This window comes from Oryx dammah, unplaced genomic scaffold (genome assembly GCF_014754425.2).
Source record: "Oryx dammah isolate SB20612 unplaced genomic scaffold, SCBI_Odam_1.1 HiC_scaffold_16, whole genome shotgun sequence".
Classification (NCBI taxonomy): domain Eukaryota; kingdom Metazoa; phylum Chordata; class Mammalia; order Artiodactyla; family Bovidae; genus Oryx; species Oryx dammah.
Window position 1 is genome coordinate 52,489,533 of NW_024070200.1, and position 23,791 is coordinate 52,513,323.

At 41.9% G+C, this 23,791-nt stretch overlaps 1 protein-coding gene across 7 annotated transcripts in view; it reads right to left on the reverse strand.

Annotated features, from left to right (window-relative positions):
- Positions 1 to 23,791, reverse strand: part of AKAP13 (A-kinase anchoring protein 13) — a 319,519-nt gene that overhangs the window by 67,722 nt on the left and 228,006 nt on the right. For 4 of the 7 annotated variants that reach the window (XM_040256972.1, XM_040256973.1, XM_040256971.1 and 1 more), the window contains exons 10-15: positions 19,644 to 19,780; positions 12,101 to 12,471; positions 9,843 to 9,896; positions 6,479 to 6,544; positions 4,471 to 4,660; positions 1,774 to 1,882 (exon numbers count right to left, since the gene is read on the reverse strand). In XM_040256972.1, the coding sequence (XP_040112906.1) occupies positions 1,774 to 1,882; positions 4,471 to 4,660; positions 6,479 to 6,544; positions 9,843 to 9,896; positions 12,101 to 12,471; positions 19,644 to 19,780 (927 nt within the window). The remainder of the gene's footprint in view (positions 1 to 1,773; positions 1,883 to 4,470; positions 4,661 to 6,478; positions 6,545 to 9,842; positions 9,897 to 12,100; positions 12,472 to 19,643; positions 19,781 to 23,791) is intronic. The other 3 variants (XM_040256976.1, XM_040256977.1, XM_040256975.1) reach the window with 2 other exon arrangements.

Here is a 23,791-nt window from a genome sequence, read left to right on the forward strand (position 1 = left end):
GGGAGGGAAGGCCACCGGCCACGGAGCTCAGTCCCCCTCGGGGAGGGAAGGCCACCGGCCACGGAGCTCAGTCCCCCTCGGGGAGGGTAGGCCACCGGCCACGGAGCTCAGTCCCCTTCGGAGAGCTCAGCTGCCTGGACCCCACAATAAGATGAGCCAGAGTTCCTGGTGCTCAAGGACTGTGCTTCCTGGGGAGTAGCTGCACCATTCAGAGTGTCTGGCTAGCAACTGAAAGCACAGTCAAAAACCATTTTGCTTTTTGGAGGAAAAATAAGTTCGTGTGTCACCGAACACTGGCCACCTTCTGTTGGTTCTGGGTAGCTGTTGCTATAGAGACGCAGGCCCTCCCCCAGGCCCTGGGAGGAGGGACACGGGGCTGAACGGCCTCGCTGACTGTCGGGTTATCCATTTCTAGTACTCCGGGTTCAAAGCCACTATAAACTGTTCAGTTATAATAATGTCCCTTCTATACCAGCAGAACCACTCACCCAAAGCCAAGTCAAAAGCAAACCAAACCAAGATCCAAACAAGAACAGGAACAACGACTTCAGTTACAACTCTGTGAGTCTGTGCCTATTATCTCGGCGAATAAGTCACTATTAGGCACCTTTATTTCCAACAGGCTAGGTTGATACTTGAACTACTAATCATATTAAAATGAGAATAAAGTTAATACAATCATCCATTTATGCCTTAACGCCACTGTGGACATTAAAAAGATGAGGCCTCCAGTAAGTCATGAATTGAGACAGAACATCCCATTAACACAGGGCAGCTACTTCTGTCCTCACTCTTTTAAGATGAGTTCTATATCAGGAGATGGTGAAGGAGGGTTTTATACCCTTTATTTCAGGTTCCTGAATACATGATCTCTCAGCAAAGAATGTAATATACCATACTCTCTCTGATGAGAATTTTAATCTTCGTATCAAGATCCCACATTGCAACTTCTCATGGGAAAAAAAAAATCTATTTTGAAAATTTAAAAAAAGTGGGGCTTCCCAAAGACACCTGTCTGTGGCAAACATCTGGATCCAATTCAAGTATATTTTTGAGCATCTCTGATTTGCAAACACTCTGGGCCTGTGGATGCCAGACATCTCTACGTAACTTTCATAGCTCATTGATCTTGAATCTGTATACAGTTTCAGTAATCACTTTTGGCTGTAATCCTTTTGGCATTTGCTTAACTAAAAACATATCTCAGTCTCTCTCTGTCCTTCATGAGCTTGACATTTTTGAAAAGCTCAGGGAACTAGTATTGGATAATGTTTGGGTATCTGTACTATGGTAATACAAGACAGTGTCTTTGACATAAGAGCATTACATGTGTAACTTACTTTCCTGTGTTTCAGAAAAATCTTTAAGGAAAGTGATAAAGTCAGGGAAGGGAGCAAGATGGATAAAACAAGTGTTAAAATAACCCTCTGGAGGCTCCAGGTGAAGATGATGTGGTGAGTGTTAGTGCTGTTTTTTGCAACTATTTTAAAAACCAGAAATTATTTCAAAACAGAGTTTTAAAAAATAATGTCTGTCAGGTTTAGGCCCAAGAATACAATGAATTTAATGTGTTAAGGAGATTTTTATGTAGTAAAAGGAGGAAGGTCTCCAAACTGAATTCTGTGTCGCCTTTTCTGTAAATGATCAGTCATTCATTCAGGGGAAGAGTCAGGCACATGTTCTAAGGCAATGTCACAGGGTCTTAAAGCAAAAAAAAATAAATGAAAGGGAAAATGTTCTGAATATATTTAATGAAAAAAGTAGCATACTTACTGTCCAACCCAGGATGGCTGATTGTCATTAATGAGACGGATTTTGTCAGCGGAGAAGAAACGGCTGATGTACAGTAATTAAATCCCTGTTGTTTAGATCTGTGACATGTCTGTGAAGGAAATAAAGGTAAAACAGTTCTCAGTTCACGCTCTTATATTTCTAGGTTAGTACAAAACTTGACATTCCGACTCAGCAGAAGGAAGTAAGGCAGAACACAGAGGAAAAGACCACAAGCCGGTAGGCCACAAAACAGGTGCTCAACTTCAGAGAAGCAATCGAGCTTTTCTGAGCTTCAATATTCTTATTTGTAAAATGAACAATTAGAGTATCTACCGCTTATGGTCATTTCGTATCCTTCCTAAGAAGGACGCCTAAGGATGTCTCAAACTTTGTAAGCACTTAATACATGTTTACTAAATGCACAGTTAGATAAAAATAACTTCACTGGAAATATCAGACTATGTATAGACTACTTGCCCTTTGAAAATTTAAATATCATGTACACATATAGTAGGATACCAGTAATATCATTCTGATATTAAAGAGTTAGAAACAGAGATACAAATAGAAAAGGTTTTAAGATCACAAGCAAAGTAGGCTCTGCATCTGGATAGAAACCTAAATCGTTTTCACTTCCTCTTCTGAGATTAAATGGCTTATATGCGAGCATGTGGGTAACTGCAACTCACTCAGTGAATTCACAGCCACTTCAGTGTGTAATCGGACCCACTGCAGAAGATCCTGCAACAAAACCCATTTCCGGTGATGGTGGGACTCCTCTTGTTTTGCTTGGAGAGAGGCCATCCTAATTGCTAACTAACTTTAATTATTATCCCTTCCCTTCCTAGCAGTCTGAAATCTCTATGTACTGAAAGGGAAGCAATGAAAATCTGTTACTAGGGTGAACTTGACTCAGTTACACCAAAGACTTCTCATTATTTAGAGCTTGTTCCACGGGTAACCATGGAGTCTGAGGCAAACAGTTGCTATGTTTCAAATACAACTGTGAGGTCTGAAAAATGACGTCAGTTGAAAGGCAGAGACCTTCAGCAGGAAGCTGGCTGCTGGCGACTTGTGCACATCAGGGATACAAGTGGCTCATATATCCACTCTGAGATTGCACACGAGATGGAAGACTCTGGTGAACAGAGCCCTGAGCAGGCTGAGCATACCAGGTGCTACAGGGTCAACACTTTATCTCGACAGACTCAGAAAGGCCACTTACACTGACACCACTCACCGAAAGAGAGGGCCATCACTCAGACTCCTAGGAACATCAGTTCAGGAGAAGGTTATCACATAAACATGAGTAAGAAAACGGAAATGCTCTCATTTCCTCATCAAATGTCATCTACTTCAAAGTAACAGGGAGACTAAAAGCCTGCCATTCTGAGTTTAATACTGTTTAAGAGCCAGTTATGGAGCCTCAGGCAAGTCACTTAAATGGGCTTGACTTGCTCACATACAAAGGCTTAAGCAGAATTTGAGGGGATTTACTGGCTCTAAGTAAACTCAAGTTTTGGTATTTTACCTGGTCCTACAAGTGATTTCCAAAGGACTCTGTACACATAAGATGCAACATGTTTTTCAGATGTACTTGTCAGAAATGCTCTCTGTAGTCACCAAATTTATTGTTTCCTATTTTCCCCTCTTTTTCTGTTACTGTTGGGCTGAATAAATAGACACCATCTACTTCAATAACTATATTCTCCATATTCTTGTTATTTTTCTTAACTTCCAAGAAGCCACGAAGAGGAGACAAAAGCAGGCAAAATTCCCTTAGTCCTTCAATTTCATTTCCTTTGGACTTTCACATGACGATAAGTGATACATTCATCACTAAATCACCTAGTGCTAGATTTAAAATATTTGGTCACTTCATTGCTACGTAGCAGGATGTAATAAAAAACTAGATTTCTACACAAAACCTTAGTCACTGATTCGAAGGACAGGTTGTTTAAATTTTTGTTTAGTTTGAAACGATGCCTTACACTTCTACCTAAAATGAAAGCCACCTACTCAGAGACTGGCATTTTAACTTTTTTGTTTTATTAGAAAAAAATTCACTTGGAAGTGTATCCCAGAATACTCTCAGAGGTTCATCCAGGTGTTAGTTTTAAAATTAATACCTTCTTAATTTTAAAAGTTTGCTTTGCTGAAATATTTAGATCTATGCAGATTAATGGTATTCTTTAACTAACATTGGGCTTCCCTGATAGCTCAGTTGGTAAACAATCTGCCTGCAATGCAGGAGACTCCGGTTCAATTCCTCGGTTGGGAAGATGTGCTGGAGAAGGGATAGGCTACCCACTCCAGTATTCTTGGGCTTCCCTTGTGGCTCAGCTGGTAAAGAATCCACCTGCAATGCAGGAGATCTGGGTTTGATCCCTGGGTTGGGAAGATCCCTGGAGAAGGGAAAGGCTACCAACTCCAGTATTCTAGCCTGGAGAATTCCATGGACTGTATAGTCCACGGGATTGCAAAGAGTCGGACATGACTGAGCAACTTTCACTTTCAAGTAGCATTAAATGCTAAAAACTGCTGTTTGCAACACTGAGTATATGCGTAATTATAGCTACTAACCTTATGTGAACATAAAAGTCTTGCCTTCTTTGTTCCTAATACGAGGATGTATTTAGGGAAACGAAACGAATCTTTCCCCCCCAAATTAGCAACATACACCTCTTTCAGCCTTACCTGCTGATTAAACATTCTATGCTCTCTCTGGCCTGATTCAAGATCCTCTTCTGAAAGTGACACCAGAGAGTCACCCCTTTCCTGGCCAAAAGGGTGCCTGAGTTCTTTGGTGTTTGAAGAGTTTCCTTCTAGAGATGAGGATGGCTTGTTTCCAATACCAGCTCCTCCTGTCAAGCCTTCTAGACTGAAACTGAACACAAGACACACCAGAGTTAATTCATTCTGAGACTTGGAAAGGAAGGAGGATACAAAGCCCCTGCTTTTGCGTCTCCCTTGCTTGTAGCTTTCTGTTACCCGGCAAAACTGTCTGCAAGGGCCTGGCCAAATGAGTGCCCCCTACCCTTCCCCCTAGATCTTGGTTGGCTGAGAAATATACTGCACTTGGCTTGTTTTTTTTTTTTAAAAAAAAACCTCATTCAATTTACTCAAATGCTGAACTACTTCAAGTCATCTTCTCAGACATTTTTTCAATATGGATAAACCGTATTATCTATAGATCTTTTATTTATGTGTTTTTTTTAGCCCTTGATCTGATGTGATCAATTTTTGCCAGACTATGAAGCCTGCCAATGCCAAATAATTAAACGGCACAGAGAAAATATGAATATTAAGTGACTTTCTGGAGGAAAATAGGGAAGATCCAGAGTTGCCCTTGCAGCTCTCAAGTGGACCTTTGTAACTTCACATTCGACTACAATCCAGGTAACATTTGTAACTTCACCTTCCATGACAGTCTAGGTGACCTTTCTAACTTCAAAGGCATGCGTCCACCCCAGAAGCCCCACATTACATAGGTGCATCACCACCTGTGCACACCTGCCCCCAAAGCACCGCTCTGGCAGGTTTCCTGAGAACTGTTAGTTGCAGACAGGCACATGGGACACCATAAAGGGCCAAAGTTGAAAAGTTACTGTGTCTAAGAGAGGTTTAATATCTGATACTGACAAGGTGGGGGAAAAAAGCAAACTTAAGGTTTGGTATGGAAAATGGGATCCCTGGAATAAAGACTGTGGTTTGCAGAGTGAAAAGCATTTTTTGTGAGGAGGAGGCTATGCAGAAAGGTTGGCCAGCTTTCGCCCTTGGGGATGCTAGCCAGAATAAATCACGTGTGTTACCACTGGATCTCAGAATGCAGAGGGAGAGCACCATGCCCTCAGTTACAAGCATGTGGAGTTGTGCTTGAAGGCATAATGAAGCTCTTTCGGTACCTCTGCTCAAAGTTAACTGCTACAGAAAAAGTTCATGTATGCCGGTCTAGAAGGGTTTCTATTTGCCCTTTTTCCTATGAATCACTTATTATGAACTGAAACCATATGCCTCTATAAATTAACAATGGATTTTATTCTGATTTCAATATGACGATAGAAATCATGACTAACTCCAAGTAAATGTCTCTGTAAAACTCATTTTCAATAGCAAGGGTAAGAAGACAGACTAATTGAAGAAGAAATTTAGTTTTCTGTTATGAATTATTTCTAAAGCCTGAGAAAGCCAGATCCTACGGTTACCACAACATTTAATCCTGAAAGTGATTAAATCTGGCTGCTTAGCTGAGAGAAGAATATGTAATGATGAGCAATCTGTGAACTTAGAATCTAAAGAGATGACTGGATTTGGAAGCGTAATTAAGAAATGAGTGCATCTTAGTAGCTGCCTTGTTTCTGTTATTGCTTTCCTCAGGATGTGCTAATTCCTAGGAGCTGGGAATTGGGATGGATGAAAACAAAGACAGAAGTGGTCTACCGCAGCATGGAGACAAGCCTGTGCAGAAAACACCCGAATCTATAGCCACTTGAGACACGCAGAATGCATCGGGGAACACCATCCAGCTCCGAGGCTGCACCCCTTGAACTGGATAGGATGCCCACAGCAGAGGCAACGCAACACTGAGCTCACAAAGCAGGCTGCCATACGCATTCCAGCCGCACACAGCCAGTCCAAAGCCGAAAGCTCGGTGCTGTGCTTCACAATCCCCCCTTCGGTGGCTGCACACATAACAATACCATACCTTCTGTAATTAAAATCAGCACTGAGGGCAGCAGAGTATTGCACACCAGAGGGACACCAGCTCATACTGGGGATGACATCAAAGGCAGAAACAGAAATGGAAGAGGGAACAGGGATGGGATTATTGGGTTTGAAAAGAAGGGACACAGTTAGAGACAGATGGGTTTTCTGATCAGCAAAAAATTAGGAATGTAACACTGATTTAGAATTTAGAAAATGGCTAGAACAAAAAGCACAGTTCTTCTATTGATGTCCATCTATATAATGTGTTAGAAATGACTACGTGAACTCTTTACAGGTTAACAAGTTCAGTGTTGGAAACTCCAGAATTCCTCCTAGCAAATACTGAACAGAGTACCCACACTCCCTCTGGCTTCCTGGCTGGGCATGCTCACAGCAGTGTTTCAATCCCACTACTGGGGACACTCACTCTATGCCGCCCACCATTCCTCCACCCATTTAGGCTTGGAGGCTAAAGATAAAGCATATAACAACACAACAACAAAAAATCCACTTGATCATCTCTTGACCACAGCATCTCCTTCATTAAAAGGAATGATGACAAATTGCACTGGGGTAGGCTCACTGAGTCAGGTTTTTTTTTCCTCCCCGTGTTTCCATTAAGGATGAATCTAAGCCAGAAAATTTATATATCTTTCATAATGATACTCAACATCAACATCCACCTTCAAACCCTATTCACCAGGCTTGGATGCTAAAGATAAAACATATAACAATGGTCCTATTTTGCTGTATTTTAATGATAATGAAGGGATGTCTTTCCTTGAAAGGGAATTTTATAGTATTGACCAAAGGGTCCCATAATTTTAGGTAAGTATCTATTTTCCCACAAGATTAAAAAAAAAAACTCCATTTGGTCATCTATTTCCTTGACTATCTCAGCACCTATATTTATTCTCATGCAGTAGGAACAGAAAATCTGGGGTTGGAAATGATAAGTGAACATAAGCAGACAAAAAATAACCAACTCAGAGTATCAGGTACTCTGTAAAAGGAGATACAGCCATAGGTCAGGATTTTTGATTAATAAAAGCTATTAGTTTTAAAAAAATATACACTGCTACTATTTCAGCCTTAAAGGTCTAAGTGACATGCTTTTGTTTTCAGAAGGGAGATAACAATAAAACTAATCTGCTCCCTGAATCTTCAATGGGAAGACCTGCAGACATCAAAAAAACCCAACCAACCAACAAAAAGAAAGCTAAAAAAAACCACAAACAAAAAACCCAAAAAACAAAAACCACCTTGTCTTGAATACATACAGCTGATAACTTTGTGCTGACAAGTAGAAAGTTTTGATAGACAAAAAATAAAACAACGAGGAAAATGATGGAAGAATAAATATGAGCTAACCCTATGGATCTTCTAAAAGTAAATCTTCAAAATAATACCATCAAAAATAAATTAAAAGGTAACATATTTTAAATCAGATTATATTAATAGTACAAAGCTCACAAGTACAAAAGCAGAGAGTGGAAGTACACAGCTGAGACATGTCTCTACATGTCTCTACAAGCAAGACCAGACTGACTCAGGGAAGCAAGCCCTGATACAGTTTACTAACACACATGAGATTCACAAGTCTGTTCTTTGAAAAGTATTAATTTTATACCTCTAAGCTGTTAGTAAAAAGGCATATTATGTCTACATGGCCAATTTACTAAAAACAAAATGCAGAAAAAAGTAGAAAGTGAATATACATGCCAATTCATCATTCATTAAAAATTAAACAATGTCTTTCTATGGATTTTAAACATCCCTTTACTCTCAGAAAATGATAATGATGTGAGAGACTGGGATGAAATTTAGGATAAAGGGGATGAATAACAGGGAGACAGAAGGAGCATCAGAAAAACCTGAGGATCCAGTGAGGAAGCTGCAGACAGTCCTAGGGTCGCAGAAACTCCTTTCACAACAGTAGGAGTATTTTTCAGAGCATCCTAATTTCCTCAATTCCTCAGCTGGGGGAATAACATTTCATGGTTCTTTAGCTTTCAGATTTAGATAGTTCCAGATTAAAAAAAAGTGTCCTGATGCCCTACCTTTTAATACTTGCTGAAATGTTTCCATTTTAGTAGCTAAGGCTTAACACAAAATTTAAAATCATAACTCCTGTTCTTCATACAGAAATACGACAAAGGATGAAACTGTCACTGAAGTGGCTGTGACGGCTGTGTCCACGTGGCGACCTGGGCTGCATCCAGCAACGGGTCATCTTTCAGGGTTATCCAGGGCATGTTTTTAATAAGTCCATATTGAAGAGTTCAAAGAAGAGTCAGACAAATAAATCTCTAAAGGTTTTAGATACTTCTACTGAAAAAGGCCTTAATAACTTGTTCTCCTGGAGACAAACGTAACCAGGCTTATGATTATCTGAGATTCGTGACAACACTGTGCTTGAGCTCAACTGTGTGCCTAAAATCTGAAATTAAAGGAAACACCCACTTAAAAAGACCAGGTAGGCAACAAAGATCATTATCTGCCCACTTCCTAAAAAGACAGCCTCAGCGAATAATTTAAAATCTCTCTTTACAAGTATCTCCTAATATGAGACAATAACCATAATCAAACGATCGTTTTCAGATTTCTAAATTTTTTTCCAAAAATGGGAAAAGTCACACATGACTCCTGTACAGGAAATGTACTGATAAAACAAAAACTCAGCATTTGAAAAAATTAAAGCAAATCAGTACTTTTCGACTAAAAGTGACTTTTCAGCTGATAAATCACTGCAATTTTTAGCTTCAAAATTTTATGTGACCAAAAATCAGTATGGGATTGAAAGACTGACAGGAACCCTGAGAAATCAGGACCACATCAACAGTGGACGGGAGACTCCCAAGTGGCTAGGGAAGAAAGGCTTTCATCACGTTATTGAAGAATGAGCTGAAAATAGTTTAGGGCCTGGTACATACATGAGCACACTTCTATTTTCGGTTCTTCCTCTCTCCCTCTTCTTGGGAAAGAAAGAAAAAGTACTCTCCAGGGTCCATTACCTATGTACAACAGACACTTCCTAGACTCCTCCTTAGATAAAGTTGGGGAGACCCTACCCTATTATCAAAGTGATCTGAATACCAAAAAAAAACCAAGATGGAAAAAAATATTTTAACTTTTTTTTTTTTTAAATAAAAGCAGAACAGGAAAAAACTTCAAATTCGAGAAACCATTTCATACAGGATGGACATCAGCAATTAATAAGTACCTGTATTTTATTTGTCTGAAGCAGATAGGACTTATTTAAAATTAGACTGTTTAATTGTGGATGAAGCAGAATGAGATGCTTGTTAGTAAAATAAGCTCAGAGGCAAACAGTTAGTTCATCAAGTTAGTGAGCTCTGTACCTTCTCCTATGAATGGGAGGCCTCCTGACAACATCCCCAAGAACTCGCATTGAACTGAAAATGAACGGTGGAAGAGGTCAGTGTCCAGTAAACAAAATGGATACAAACGCGTGAAACACACAAACATCACACTAGGAAGAGACAATCACCAAAGAGAAATGGTTTGGGAGTAAGGGAATGAAAGAATGTGGAATAAGGAAAACATCATCACCAAAAAGGCCTGATAATTTCTGAGAAGGGCTACTTTAACTCCTCGGGAAGCATGGAGGGAACAGTCAGGTGACTAGGAGTGAGGTTTATTAAATTATAAAAGCAAAAGGATTTTAATAAACGCCATCCAAGAATAACTTTAACAGGATTTTCTTAAAGTCTTTAAAATTCAGGTAATTCTCTATGCAAGTAATACTGTAAAAATTAGTTAAACTGATGAAAATGACTGCTAACTCTCATTCCATTATCTCCAGAGGTACTAGGACAGTGGTACCAGGCAATTCTGAATGATAACTGCAATTAGGAGAGTCCATGATATTATATAGGCTGAAAATACAAGCAATTTAGGTGATAGGGTTCTAACTGTAGCTCTATCCTAAAATCACCGTGTAATCTTGGGCAAATCTTTTAATCTGAGCCTCAATTTCCTCACTGGAGCGACATGATGCATACAGTCACATCTAGCTTGGAAATAAAGTCATGGCAAAGGGAACCATCATGGTTTATAAAGGAAAACAGATTCCATATAAAGGAATCCTCCTTTCTCAATGCTGTTGTCATCTGGGACACGCGTATCCAGTCAAGCAGATTCTCTTGCCTCAGGAAGGGAATTCTGTCTGTAGGGATCATTTCCCCATCCTTATTTTCCCATATGAATGCTTAAAAAAAAAGAAAGAAATTACAGCTTGAACAAAGCTGGGAAGGACAGCTTTTACAAACTGCTTTTTACATACGCTAGGATTTCAAATACATAATAACTGCCCATCAGATAGAGCAACTGCTTATGTTATTTTTAAGGTTTGCACCCTGAACTGTATTCCAGAATAAAATGGAGTCGTAGAAAGACTGCTTGACCAGGAGACTGGAAACCTGGATTCCACTAACATTGGGTAAATGGTTTAAACTACCTACGTGGTCTCACCTGCAAAAATGGGGATAATCCTACCTGACTCATGAAGAGGATGGGAAAATTACATGAGACAATCTGTTATTAAAAGAATCTGAAAAGGGTAGCAAATCAGGAGGGTGTAAGGTACTATATGAAGGTAGGTCTTCATTCACCTTGGGGCCTCCAGAACCTAGGAATGCCTGCTCTGCTTAATACATGTTAGCCGAATAAAAAAATACATGAGTGAATGAATGTAATCTGATTATATGTACTTACAGCTATGAAATCTGAGCCAAAATATTAGGAGGTCAAGGAATTTTTAAAAAGCAAAAAAGCCGGTAACTGCTCCAGGTAAACTGTTTATATCAGTGTTTTACAACAACTGTCAGCCTCCTCCCCTGGCTGTTTGTCCTCATTTAGAAGGTAGCCTTGGAGTAGGCATACTTTTACACAGAGTAGGCATCATGGCACCTGTTCTTCAAACTTAAAACTTAAACTCATCTAGGCAGCCAATGGTTAGAAACCAAATCCACATTTCCACATAGCCTGCTTGGCAAACTGAAAGGATGACACCGAGTGCCACAAGAGACCCCCAGGCTGAATGACATGTGGAAAAACAGTACCAATTCAATAATGATTATGATCTCTTTAACAGTTAAGTGCTGGTAATGCAGACTTTATCAAAACTTTCTACACTGGAAACAGATGGCAAATCCTACGAAGCACTGTGAAAAAACCTGTGTTGAGACTGTAAGATTTCAAGTTTATTTCTTAATTCAAAATTGACATGAAATTATTCCCTTCAAATTTTCTAACCTCTCAATTTTATGAACAAATCTGGCCTAAACAAACGTTACACCAGTGTTTACTCATTATGTGACTTATATATCTCATTGTAATCTTTACTCTTACAAATACTCTGAAAGGCAGGTGTTTTACAGATGAGAGAATTAAAGCTCAGAAGGGTCAGGTAACTTGCCCAAGGTTACCAGGTAGTAAGTTTCAGAGCTGGAGTTGGCACACAGATTTTCCTGATTCCTATAGGAAAGCCTATATTCTTTCTTCTATACCATGGTGTCTCCTGAAAACTTTCACTAATGGTAACACCAAATCAAAAGCAAGCAGACACTGAGACGAGATGAACAGCCCGCCGCCTCACCTCCGGTGGTTCATTTCAGCGTCGCTGGCTGCATTCTTCCCAGGACCCCAGCTGTGCCTCCGGAAAGGGGACAGAGAGCGCATGGAGCTCCGCAGGACAGAACAGCTTGCGGGCACCTCGGTGATGCTGTCCATCTCCTCCTCCTCCATCTCACCCGAGCCAGCGGGCTCGCTCTCGCTCTCTCGACCCTCAGCTCCCACCCCATGGCTGAAGAAGCCGTTGAGACACTGCGGGTCTCTGGACCTGTTCAAGCTGGAAATCCGGGGGAGGGACACATCACTGCCGTGAGACGAGTGCCGGCCCAGGGATGCCGTGTCATCGGTGGAGGAGCTGGATCCAGTGGTGTCACAAGCCAACTGCTCCTCCTCGGGCTGCAGTGGAGAGAAAGCACGCATGGTTGGAAACGGCAGGACTGAGAGGCCTCGGCTGCTCTCCACTGAGTCAGTGCCTCTACAGGGGGTAGGACAGGTAACATCACAGCGGGCTGCAAACAGCTTTCTTTCTTAAAGCACAATCACAGATGGACTCAAACAGCCTCCAATAAAGGTACCGTCCAGGTCCATCCTCTTTCTACCTTTTTACTAGAGGTGCAAAATGGGAAATATATTGTCTTCCCTTTCTTGCAGAGGAAAAGCTCTAATTCCGGTCAGTTATTTTCAGTCAATACTATCAACTGAAATGAAGGGAACCTATGTCTCTGAGGTTTCTGATGTATGAAAACTCTAAATTCATACCATGTAAAGGTAAATTTTTTTTTTTTTAACAAGCCCTAACTAAAAACAAGGTAGTGTGCTTGGCTACCACAGTGATATACTGAAATCTATATTCAAAAAGCAAGTCTATTTTCAGTGGCATTTTCAAAAATGCAGAACAGCTTATGATCCCACCTAAAGTCTGCCACAAATGTCCAAATTCTGGGCCACAAATGCAAGAAATTTATCCCCCCTTTTTTTCTTCAACTGAGTACTGGCTGAGTTTTATCAAGCCAAACTGTACCTAAAATAATGAGTCCTCTGCAGTCTTTGATAAAGTGATGGTGCTCTTTCCCTGGCCAACTTCTAGAGCCTACCAGGAATTGTGTCATTCTGATCCAGCAGACTGACAATCTCTACCTGCTGAAAAGCACCAGAACACATCACGTGATGGGTGAGGGAAAGATGAGTATTGTGGCATCCAAAAAATAGAAGATAAGTCAAGTGTCTGAAAGATGCACGCTCACCCTCTCAGCTACACAGGAGGGCACTGTACTGTCTTCACATCTTTCTTGTGCATTCTTATGGGACAGGGAGCAGGAAACAGAAACAGATATTGTGATTCCCCCCCTCCCCCTTCTTCACAGTATTTCCCTAATTTAGGAGTAAAGAAACTTACAGTTCTTCAAAAGAGATTTTAAAAATTATAGCAACTCATGAGCCCTTTCGGAGAAGGTGATGGCATCCCACTCCAGTACTCTTGCCTGGAAAATCCCATGGACAGAAAAGCCTGGTAGGCTACAGTCCATGGGGTTGCGAAGAGTTGGACACAACTAAGCGACTTCCCTTTCACTTTTCACTTTCATGCATTGGAGAAGGAAATGGCAACCCACTCCAGTGTTCTTGCCTGGAGAACCCCAGGGACGGCGAAGCCTGGTGGGCTGTCGTCTGTGGGGTCACACAGAGTCGGACACGACTGAAGCGACTTAGCAGCAGCAGCATGAGCCCTTTTAGTCTTGAAAGAGAAAATACCTCCTATACTAAAGAGGCTGACTCTTTAAAGTCTTAATAAAATACTTCAAAAGCACTCTCTACCTTCTCAAAGCAATCTTTATACCCTTGGGGCTGAATCTCACCAGCTCATATGAGGTTTTTCTTTCTACTCTCTAGAATCCAGCTTCCCAGCTTAACTGCTCTTTAAACAATCAGTGAGGGATGAGACTGAGGGAGATGTGAGGGGCTGGAGAGTCAGGACTCTGAGGCCCAGACTGTCTCCTGGGCTCCCCCAAGTACAGCAGAGGCAAGATCTGAATGCAAGCTGATTTCAGCTTTTAAAAATGCCCTGTTCTATTATCTTCATCACTTAAAAAACAAAAACAAAAAGACCCTGTAAGAAATAAGATCTCAGAGTCTGTATCAGAAATCCTCAGTGTTCCTTTTACTGGGCCATATATTTTTATTTTATAGTAAAATAAAACTATACTGAGTAGATTCTAAAATAGGGTAAGTTTTGGTTTAAAATAAAATTGTTGATGACTCCTTTCAAGTTAGTGAGGAGTGATCTGGGCATCTTACAGTTTCTATTCCTGGGGCCACTCTCCATCGAGAGGAAAAATATAAATGGTCGTGAGTAGCAACTTCAGAAGACACTTTTAGGATGTCTTAGCTTTTTCACTGGACTGGGTTGAATAGTGTCCTCCTCAAATTCACATCCTTCTCAGAATGTGACCTTATTTGGTTGGGTCTTTGCAACTGTTGTTCGTTAAGATGAGGTCATACTTCACATGAGAATATTTCCTGAATCCCAAAGGAGTAGTATCCTTGTAAGAAGAGAGAGCAGCCCCTCGGATACATGGCTTTTAGGACCCCCTGCCTCCAGAACTGTGGAAGGACAGTTTTATACTGTTTCAAGCCACCAAATGTGTGGGAATTGGTTACAGCGGCCCTAGGAAATTAAAGCTGCCTAACCCAGAGAAGTAGAAGAGATGCTAAAATGTAGACACAGGAAGGAAGGGGTGGATGGAGTCATGTATGGGCATGGCCACCTACTCCAGCATCCTTGCCTGGAGAATCCCATGCACAGAGCACACGGGTGGGCTCCAGTCCACAGGGCCACACAGGGTCAGACTCGACCAAGAGACTAACACACACACGTGCAGGGAAGCAAGCTTAATGGGGAAACGGAGACCACGTCTGTGCCTGAGGCTGACAAACGAATCCGTCCTCTCTCGGGTTTTCATAACTACTTTTCCTCCTGCAGACAGCAGGATGGAACACACACAGAAACTATCACCTCTACCATAAGCTTCTCTTTCCTTGGGGTTAATAAAATTATGAATATCTGCAAGTGGTGATCAGGCTAGAAAAACCCACTAGGTGTTGGAGAGAACGCCCTTCGGGAACAGAAAGGTGTGAGGGCAGCGGCTCTTTCCAACACTGGCCTTCCGGCTTCAAGGGCAGGGCTGAGCCGACAGACTGACCCAACCACACTTAGGTTTTATTTAATCTAAGGCCAAATAAATTAGGGAAAATGAAATTACAAAATAATTACATGAATAAAAGTTAACATAGAAGTCTAAAATATGGCACCCCACTCCAGTACTCTTGCCTGGAAAATCCCATGGACAGAGGAGCCTGGTGGGCTGCAGTCCATGGGGTCACTGAGGGTCAGACACGACTGAGCGTGGAGAAGGAAATGGCAACCCACTCCAGTGTTCCTGCCTGGAAAATCCCAGGGACGGGGGAGCCTGGTGGGCTGCCGTCTATGGGGTCGCACAGAGTCGGACACGACTGAAATGACTTAGCAGCAGCAGATGTCTAAAATGAATGATGTTTATATGATGTTTATAAAAAGCTTGAGAATCTATTTCTTAAATATATGTGCAGTATAACTATTACATAAATTTGAATGGTAATTATGTACTAGATACTCATCACTGTGAGGCTTTTACTAAGAGATTAAGATGTATGATTTCTTTTAATCCTCACAACTGTTTGATTTAGTAGCTATTCTTATTTGCATCTGATGAGAAACCTGAAGCTTAGTGAGGTTACATAATAAACTCAAGTTTCTGAGGGACAGACTCTTTTTTTCTTCATCTATTTCCCTTTCCAAGCTCTCCAGGTGATTTGAGGTTCACCTAGGATTCATACACCTAAAATATATGATTTTTATTTGTCAATTATAACTCAATAAAGTTGGGAGCAAAGTCACTGAATGGTACCCTCGAGACCGTGTACTTCATTTTATGTAAATATTATTAAAAAAAATCTTATAAACAAATGCTGAATTCTAAGTATTGAGAAGTGGAGTGTATTGATATCTATAACTTTGAAGTGTATTAAAGAAATTAGATGACCTAATGGAAAGAATGAGGGACAGATGCACAATTAAGCAATGAAGCAAATAATAAAAGGTTAATTGTAGAATCTAGGTGGTGGGGATTCACCACAGAATTCTTCCTACTTTTCTGTTTCAAAATTTTAAAAATAAGAGTATTGGGGGAAAAAAAATGCCTGACTGGCTTTCTTAACCAGAGTTATACCATGCAGGTATGATACAGATATGTATATGGAGAGGTGTAAACACTATACACGCTTATATACACAGAAATCTAGAAATAGCTATGCACTTTATATCTTATTACTACACCTGAAGGAATCACCCTTAACACTACCAAAATACTAGACCTTTAATTTTCATTCATTTATTCAAATACTTATAAATTATTATCTGTTATAGCATACTCAAGCACTTGGCCATGTGCCTTGAAAATAAAAGCATATATTTTAAATGCCTAGTATGTGCCAATCACTTAATCCATTTATGCGCTATACTGATGTCAAGCATCAGCCCCACTTCACAGTTCTGAAATTACAATCATTTCAACACTTGTGCCTTAAGAGTTTACAGGTTTTCTAATCTGGATTCTGTAAATATATTTACTTTTATCTGAAAGTTTAAAAAATATAAGGTAAATTTTTGGCTTGACGTTTAAGTATTTGAGAGCAATTGACAGCACACGAAATAAAAGGATTTTCTTTAAGAGCTAGCATGTTGGTGAAGTCACTTTGCTTTTTCTTAATCAATTGTGGGTACTATCTTATGATTTTGGAAAAAAAACCAAACCAAAAACACAAAAAACAAGGTGTAAGGGCTTTACTTTTGGGAAAAAGAGGCAGCAACTATTAGTATAATTCTGTGGACTTCAATTATCCTTTTGGATAACAGAGTGGCCCAGATCATGTATTTTACAACCACATTTTCTTTCTTAGCTAGGGCCAGAAAGAACCCTAGGATTTCTTCTCACTTTAAAAGCAAAAATTAAATGTTTATGCTACTGATCTATGGAAAAGCCAAGACCTCAGGAACCAGCAAATATCCATCAGAAAAAAACATGAAGCTCACAACACTCACCAAAAGAGTCATATCTGCCAGGAGGCCGGCATGCCAAGTGGAAACATGAGGCTAAGGTGGAAAGTTCTGACAAACACTGTGGGCTGATGTTAAAGAGCCCTCTGTAAGGCTAAAGTCACACAAATGGCTGCAGGAAGTGACCTAACGCACTACTCATGGTTCACAGAAAAGGATGGTGCAATGCCTTGCCTACAGATTAGTCTTTAGAGAAGGAGTGTGGGAGGCTGGAGCCTGCAGAGAGACTCCGGGAGGGTCTGAGGCTTCACAGCCAATGCTGTGCAGATCACCACAGGGGGAGGCCTCTAGGGAAGTAGCTGATGGCCTGTCTGCCACCACTGCCATGCTTCTGTATACAGCACTGGTTACTAAAGCAGGTGTGTGGAGACTGAGAGCAAAGTCAACAAGTGGATTTCAGAGTTGGGCCCAGCAACACATCTCAGTTTTGTCACTTACTAGCTGAGTAATGTTGAGTCAACCTTTTTACCAACCAGAGCCTCTGCTTCCTCAGGGGTATAATAAGGATAAAACCACCCATCTTGCAGGGCTGCTGGGAGCACGAAATGAGATCACCTATGTAAAAAACTTCTGTTCAGTGCCTCACATGAAGTAAGCACCTTGGAAACATTAGCCTGTCTGTCTCCTTTTCCTCGCACATGTAAACCCTTGGTTTTGTGAATGTTAGAGAAAATGTGGTTGCAAAACCTTTCCTGGTCACCAACCGCTGTGGCAGGGGAAGGATCCTCTGAACCTCACCCCTGGCCTCCAGACATTCTCGTGTGAGCGTGAAGAGGAGAGAGCATCTCCGCCATTTCTAGACTTCCTGAAGAACCCCAGCACAGGATGCTGGCCAAAGTTTAGTCAGGGATATGCTTCAACTTTTAAAAATGCTATCTGTGCTGTCGTCCTGGAAAAAACTCCTAAAATCGAGTGCTGGCCATTTTTTATGAACAAAACCTAAATGGTTTTGGCAGGTTGAAATAATTAAGTAACATATAGTCAATTCTAATTCTCCTCAGCTAGGAAAATCATTCAACCTAGAGATGGCAACATTCAGGGCAAGTTGGCATGCACCTAGGAGGTTCAAGCAAGTGTTTCTTCATGGAGGAAACTTTACAATTGGTTAAAAAGTTTTTTACTGAGAAAACTGTCATATGTATATAAATGTTGAACAAATCCTCACATATCCAGGGCCCCGTGTGAGTGATTACCAATGATTCCATTTTAAAACTGGGATTAAGAGATGGTATCTAATGTATTCACCAATGCCTTTTGAGAGACAGGCACCTAGAGAACGGTATTCCCCTTGGGAAGAAGCAGATACTTTTAGGAGTCTTTACAATGCAAACCTCAAAATCACCCTGGAAACTACCTAAATTCTTTTGGTTAAATCAAGAGATCATATTGATGTTCTTCTGTAAACAGCTTCAGAGAAGGATAGCTCTGCCAGGTTAGTGGACTTTTCTGCTTTACTGTTCCCCCTTCTACGAGGAATGATAACAGTAATGCTGAAGTCCCTGAATCTTTCCAAGGTCCCCTGTGGAAAGAGGCCAAGGGTGAGGGGAGGCCCAGCGGGCACATGAGAGCCACTGAGCAGAAGGCAGGGAAAGCGCAGGTACAGTCAGAGAGGCTCAGATGCGTTCCACACCAGAGTCCCAGAAGGCCTCTGGCGTAGCTCTAGACCCAGCACCATCAGCCTGCCTTGAGGACCTGATGAGCCACTGACCCAGCGTCCCGCCACTGCTCTCACGAGTTCCCGAATTCTCACAAGGGCATCAGCACGGCCGCTGTGTGTCTGCCCCTCCCCAGCTCTCTGTTAAGACAACCCCCTGCAGCAGGTTAACAATACCGTGCGCTGACCCGGCTACGGGAAAGGCCTCTATTCTTGGGAGACAAAACGGACCTTGCTGTAACTAGACACAAACCTAAGTTAAGAGAGTATGCCTTGGAGCCTCAAATACTATGAAAACGTGAAGTGACTCATGTGGATGGGTTTGGCTTTCCACCAGGGAGATAGCTGGATTCCCAAGCAGAGATCTAAAAAGTTCCAATTAAGCAGGCAATGAGGAGGGCTGACCTCACCAAGCTCAGCCGTGAGCTTCAGGCCTAAACACATTAACCAGCCAGGACTCTGTGGTGAGCTTATACACATGACATCTTACAGTCTGTCCTGTGGTCTTTCCTGCCCCCTGAGAAGTAGTCACTGTCATCTGACTTCTAATTCACTTAAAAGGAACGTCCATTTCTTTAGGGCTCGGTGTGAGCTTCACAACCTGCATGGAACCAGCCATGATTCTATAGAAAAGAATGTAGCCAAGGCCTCTTTCTAAGGCCTGGCCACCTGGAGCTTCATTCTCCAAAAGGGAGCCTTTACAAGTCACTGAGATCACGTAAGAGATGATGGCTAGCCGGAGTCGCACACTGAGGCTGATGGTACCTTGGAGAAGACAATGCTGTCCACGTCTTCACCGGGCGAGTGAAAAAGGTCAGAATCGCTCCCAGATTCTCTTTTAAGGACACCTGGTTTTGAGGCACACTCTCGGCCTAGTCCAACATCCAGGAAGCTGTCACATTCTGAAAAAGAAAATTCATTCAACCATGGCTTTAAAAAAAAAATCAGTTTCTTTTCATTCCAGCCATCAGCCTTTTAAATTGATTGACTACCCAATCTCCTTCCCTTTCTATATTTTTTCTTTTAAAAAAATTTTAATTTATTTATTTTAATTGGAGGCTAATTACAATATTGTAGTGGTTTTGCCATACATTCACATGAATCAGCCATGGGTTTACAGGTGTTCCCCATCCTAAACGGGGGGCGGGCCGGCCGCCGCATGCCATCCCTCCCCTCGGGGTCAGCCCAATGCACCAGCCCTGAGCACCCTGTCTCATGCATCGAACCTGGACTGGCGATCTATTGCACATATGGTAATATACATGTTTCAATTAAGAAGCTGTAAAGGACACAAATTTAGTAGCTTTCAATTCTCTGCTGATAACCTGAGTCTGCCATATAAATCATGGGCACAAAAAAGAAAAAAAACCAACCAACAAACAGTGATTTAGAACTGTAATAACACCTATGTATTTAAACATACATCTTTTCCTCTTGGTAATTAGAGAATTTATTTCTTTTGCCACCAAAATCTGAAGTTCTTCGTTAGGAAACTATGTAATAGGGTTTGCGGGCAATTTCTGTTTTGAGACTTAAGTTCTTTCTGGATCCCACTCCAGTGCTCTTGCCTGGAAAGTCCCATGGATGGGGAGCCTGGTGGGCTGCAGTCCATGGGGTCGCGAAGGGTCGGACAAGACTGAGCGACTTCACTTTCACTTTTCATTTTCATGCATTGGAGAAGGAAATGGCAACCCACTCCAGCGTTCTTGCCTTGAGAATCCCAGGGATGGGGGAGCCTGGTGGGCTGCCGTCTATGGGGTTGCACAGAGTCGGACACCACTGAAGTGACTTAGCAGTAGCAAGATGAAAGACAAAGAGGAAGCATAACTAAGAAGCATACCAGTGTATTAAACTTACAGATTTTATTATGCAATAACTGAAATATAACTATTTAACTTGTCCTCGATAGATCTGATATTGGATGAATAATGTGATGAAGAAATATACATAATCTAGAATCTGTTTTCAGTTCAACAACTAGGATATAAACTCTGGGGAAGCAGACAGAGGGGGACCTTGACAGAAATATTGTACTGGTACCTCAAAGAATTCAAAAGGCTTAGTATACCTCAGTTAGCTCAGTATTTAACTCATTCTCTCCCTTAACTTTGTATCCAAAAGGGACATGTGATCTGGTAACAACAGAAATTAAAACATTGGTACACACTGATACCAAGAAGATATCAGCCTCCTTCAGGAAGTTTTGGAAGATGACATGATTCCATTCTAGTTGGCATGATGTGTGACTTGGAAAACATATGGAAGTTTATCAAATCTTCAGGTGCTACTAAGTGATGAGGGACAGAGCAGACAACCCAGCTGCCGAGCAGTTCAAGAGAACTCTACCTGGAGGCTTTGCTTGAAAGGAAATCCAAGAGGAGTTGGCGGCACAAGGTGATGGCAAAACAAAACCCACTGAGCGTTTCTGGCCCTATTCACAGACAAAGCACAAGCATAACAGGCCAGTGTACCCAAGTCCAGCATGTGGGTGGCCTGGCCACGGCCAGAGGGGCCACCAGTGCTGCACCTCCACGGCGGTGTCCATTCCTAAACAAGTCAAGCCGAAACACTGATGAATGTGGCAATGAGGTCACGGGAGTGGAAATGCCCGAGACACATTCAGGCTGCAGAGCAGCTTGAAGAAAATGTGTATGAGGACGGCTGAAGGCTCGCGCAGTGAAAGCAGAGCTTCACTGTAACTAGGCTTCAGGGCCACAGGCTGACAGACACCTGAAGTCCTCAGGGTCATTCACTAGAAGGGCCGGGGCAAAGAACGCGTGTGTGCCTGTGGCAAGAGGTCTCGAAAAAACCGTCTACACAGAAGAGGGAGTGGAGGCTGAACGAGATGATGCTAGTGTTTCTCTTAATTCTTAGAGTCTATGCGTGGACAGTGTGCTTTGTAAGTGGCGCAGCGGTAAAGAATTTGCCTGCCAATGCAGGAGATGCAAGAGATGCAGTTTCAATCCCTGGGTCAGGAAGATCCCCTGGAGAAGGGAATGGCAGCCCACTCCAGCCTTCTTGCCTGGAGAATTCCATGGACAGAGGAGTCTGTCAGGCTACAGCCCATGACGCTGCAAAGAGTCGGACACAACTGAGCATGCACGCACATCACACATATGTTAGACAGTAACTGTGTGTGTACATGGCGTGTTCAGGGATGAGAACAGAAAGGCTTTCTTATCTAAATTAACTAATAGGTGATCATTAATTAAGTGATTAATTATTAGGTCTGGATTCATGTTGATGTTTGACAGAAAACAACAAAATTCTGTAACGCAATTATCCTTCAATTAAAAAATAAATTTATTAAAAAAATTATCAGCCCTGGATTAACCAGGAATCTAAGACAAGGTCAAAAAGGCACTGCACTGATACAGGTCATGAATTACTTGTCAACAAAATTACCTTTTCTGTTAGTGAAGCATCTGACTGGGGACTGGGGATTATCCAAATAAAGAGCTGTCTTATGTTTGTGTGTGGGAGGGTAGGGGGCAGTTTACAATCTTGGGATAGAAATGAATATATTAACAGGCAATTTCAACACAGAAGTATTAAAACATAAATCATGCTACAGGGCTTACAGATTAATCTGAAAATGTTTCTGTTTAAAGTAGTCCATTTCAATCTTGGTCCAAACTGTTTCTGTGTGTGTTAGTTCAATGGGAATAGCCCTGCTTTTAAAAGCCTGGAAATCACAGGTATTCTAGAATTTTGGGTGTTTCCCCCCACCTCACAGTTACAGTATGTACTAACTTAGGTGGAGTTGGTGGCTATGATTTTTCTACTTGCTCCCCCGACTCTCCACCATCCCGGCTTTCCCCACTCGGAAAAATAAAAAACTCCACTCTGTGGTTGAGGGGAAAAGAGCAGGGGAGGGGGCTGCCCAAGAGCAGAAAGGGCTGTCACAGCAACTACGCCGAGCTGCTCGCTATCCAGCTGGCAGTCAAACAGACCACGTCCAAATTCCAGACTGGAAAACACAGCGGTTCAAGACATTCTAACGGAAAATTCACAGGGAAGGTCCAAACTCAGTCCCAGGAGGAACACCTCACCCAGGGAACGAACCCGAGTCTGGGATGGGATACAACGCTGACTGTCGAGCTGGGGCGGAGGGAAGAGGATGAAAACAAGGAAAAGCGGAGAGAAGAGGACCCGAAGGCTAATGAAACCCCCACAGATGGAAGTGCGGGGACCCTCGTCTCACATATGCTGGCAGGTTTTCAAAATGGATGGAATCTTTCTTCCTAATCCATACGGTGGCGCATAACGAAGGTATAAACAGGAAGAACCATCACGGGGTTTAGATAGAATGAGGTGGGTACGGCTTAAATCCAGATCTGACTACTAAAAGACCCCCAGGCAAGAAGTCATTCTTGACCTCTAAGACTCAGTCTCCTTACCAATGAAATAGGATAGTATGTCCCTCCCTAAAACAGTTGTAGTGATGGTGAGAAAGAATTTATACACTTAGTAATGGACATCTGCGCCTCGGCACACAGCAGGCATAATATGATACACACACCTAATGGGGTTAACACTTCGTTAACCTTTACTTGTGATCTGACAAATGTCCAGTGAGGACATGACACTTTGCAGTCCTATTTTATGACCCGTTTATAAATCTCTTACTTTTGTGCCCTGAGCCACCACCTTTCTAAAAGCAAGCAAAATGTAATGTGCACTTTCAAAGTGCTTATCAAGTCACTCGGGCTTAAATTTTACATATGCAAACAAATTATAGTTGGGGAGAGAGAGGAAGCAGAGGAAAGTCTCTCAGTCGTGTCCGACTCTTTGCGACCCCATGGACTGTAGCCTACCAGGCTTCTCCGTCCATGGGATTTTCCAGGCAAGAGTACTGGAGTGGGTTGCCATTTCCTTCTCCAGGGGATCTTCCCGACCCAGGGATCAAACCC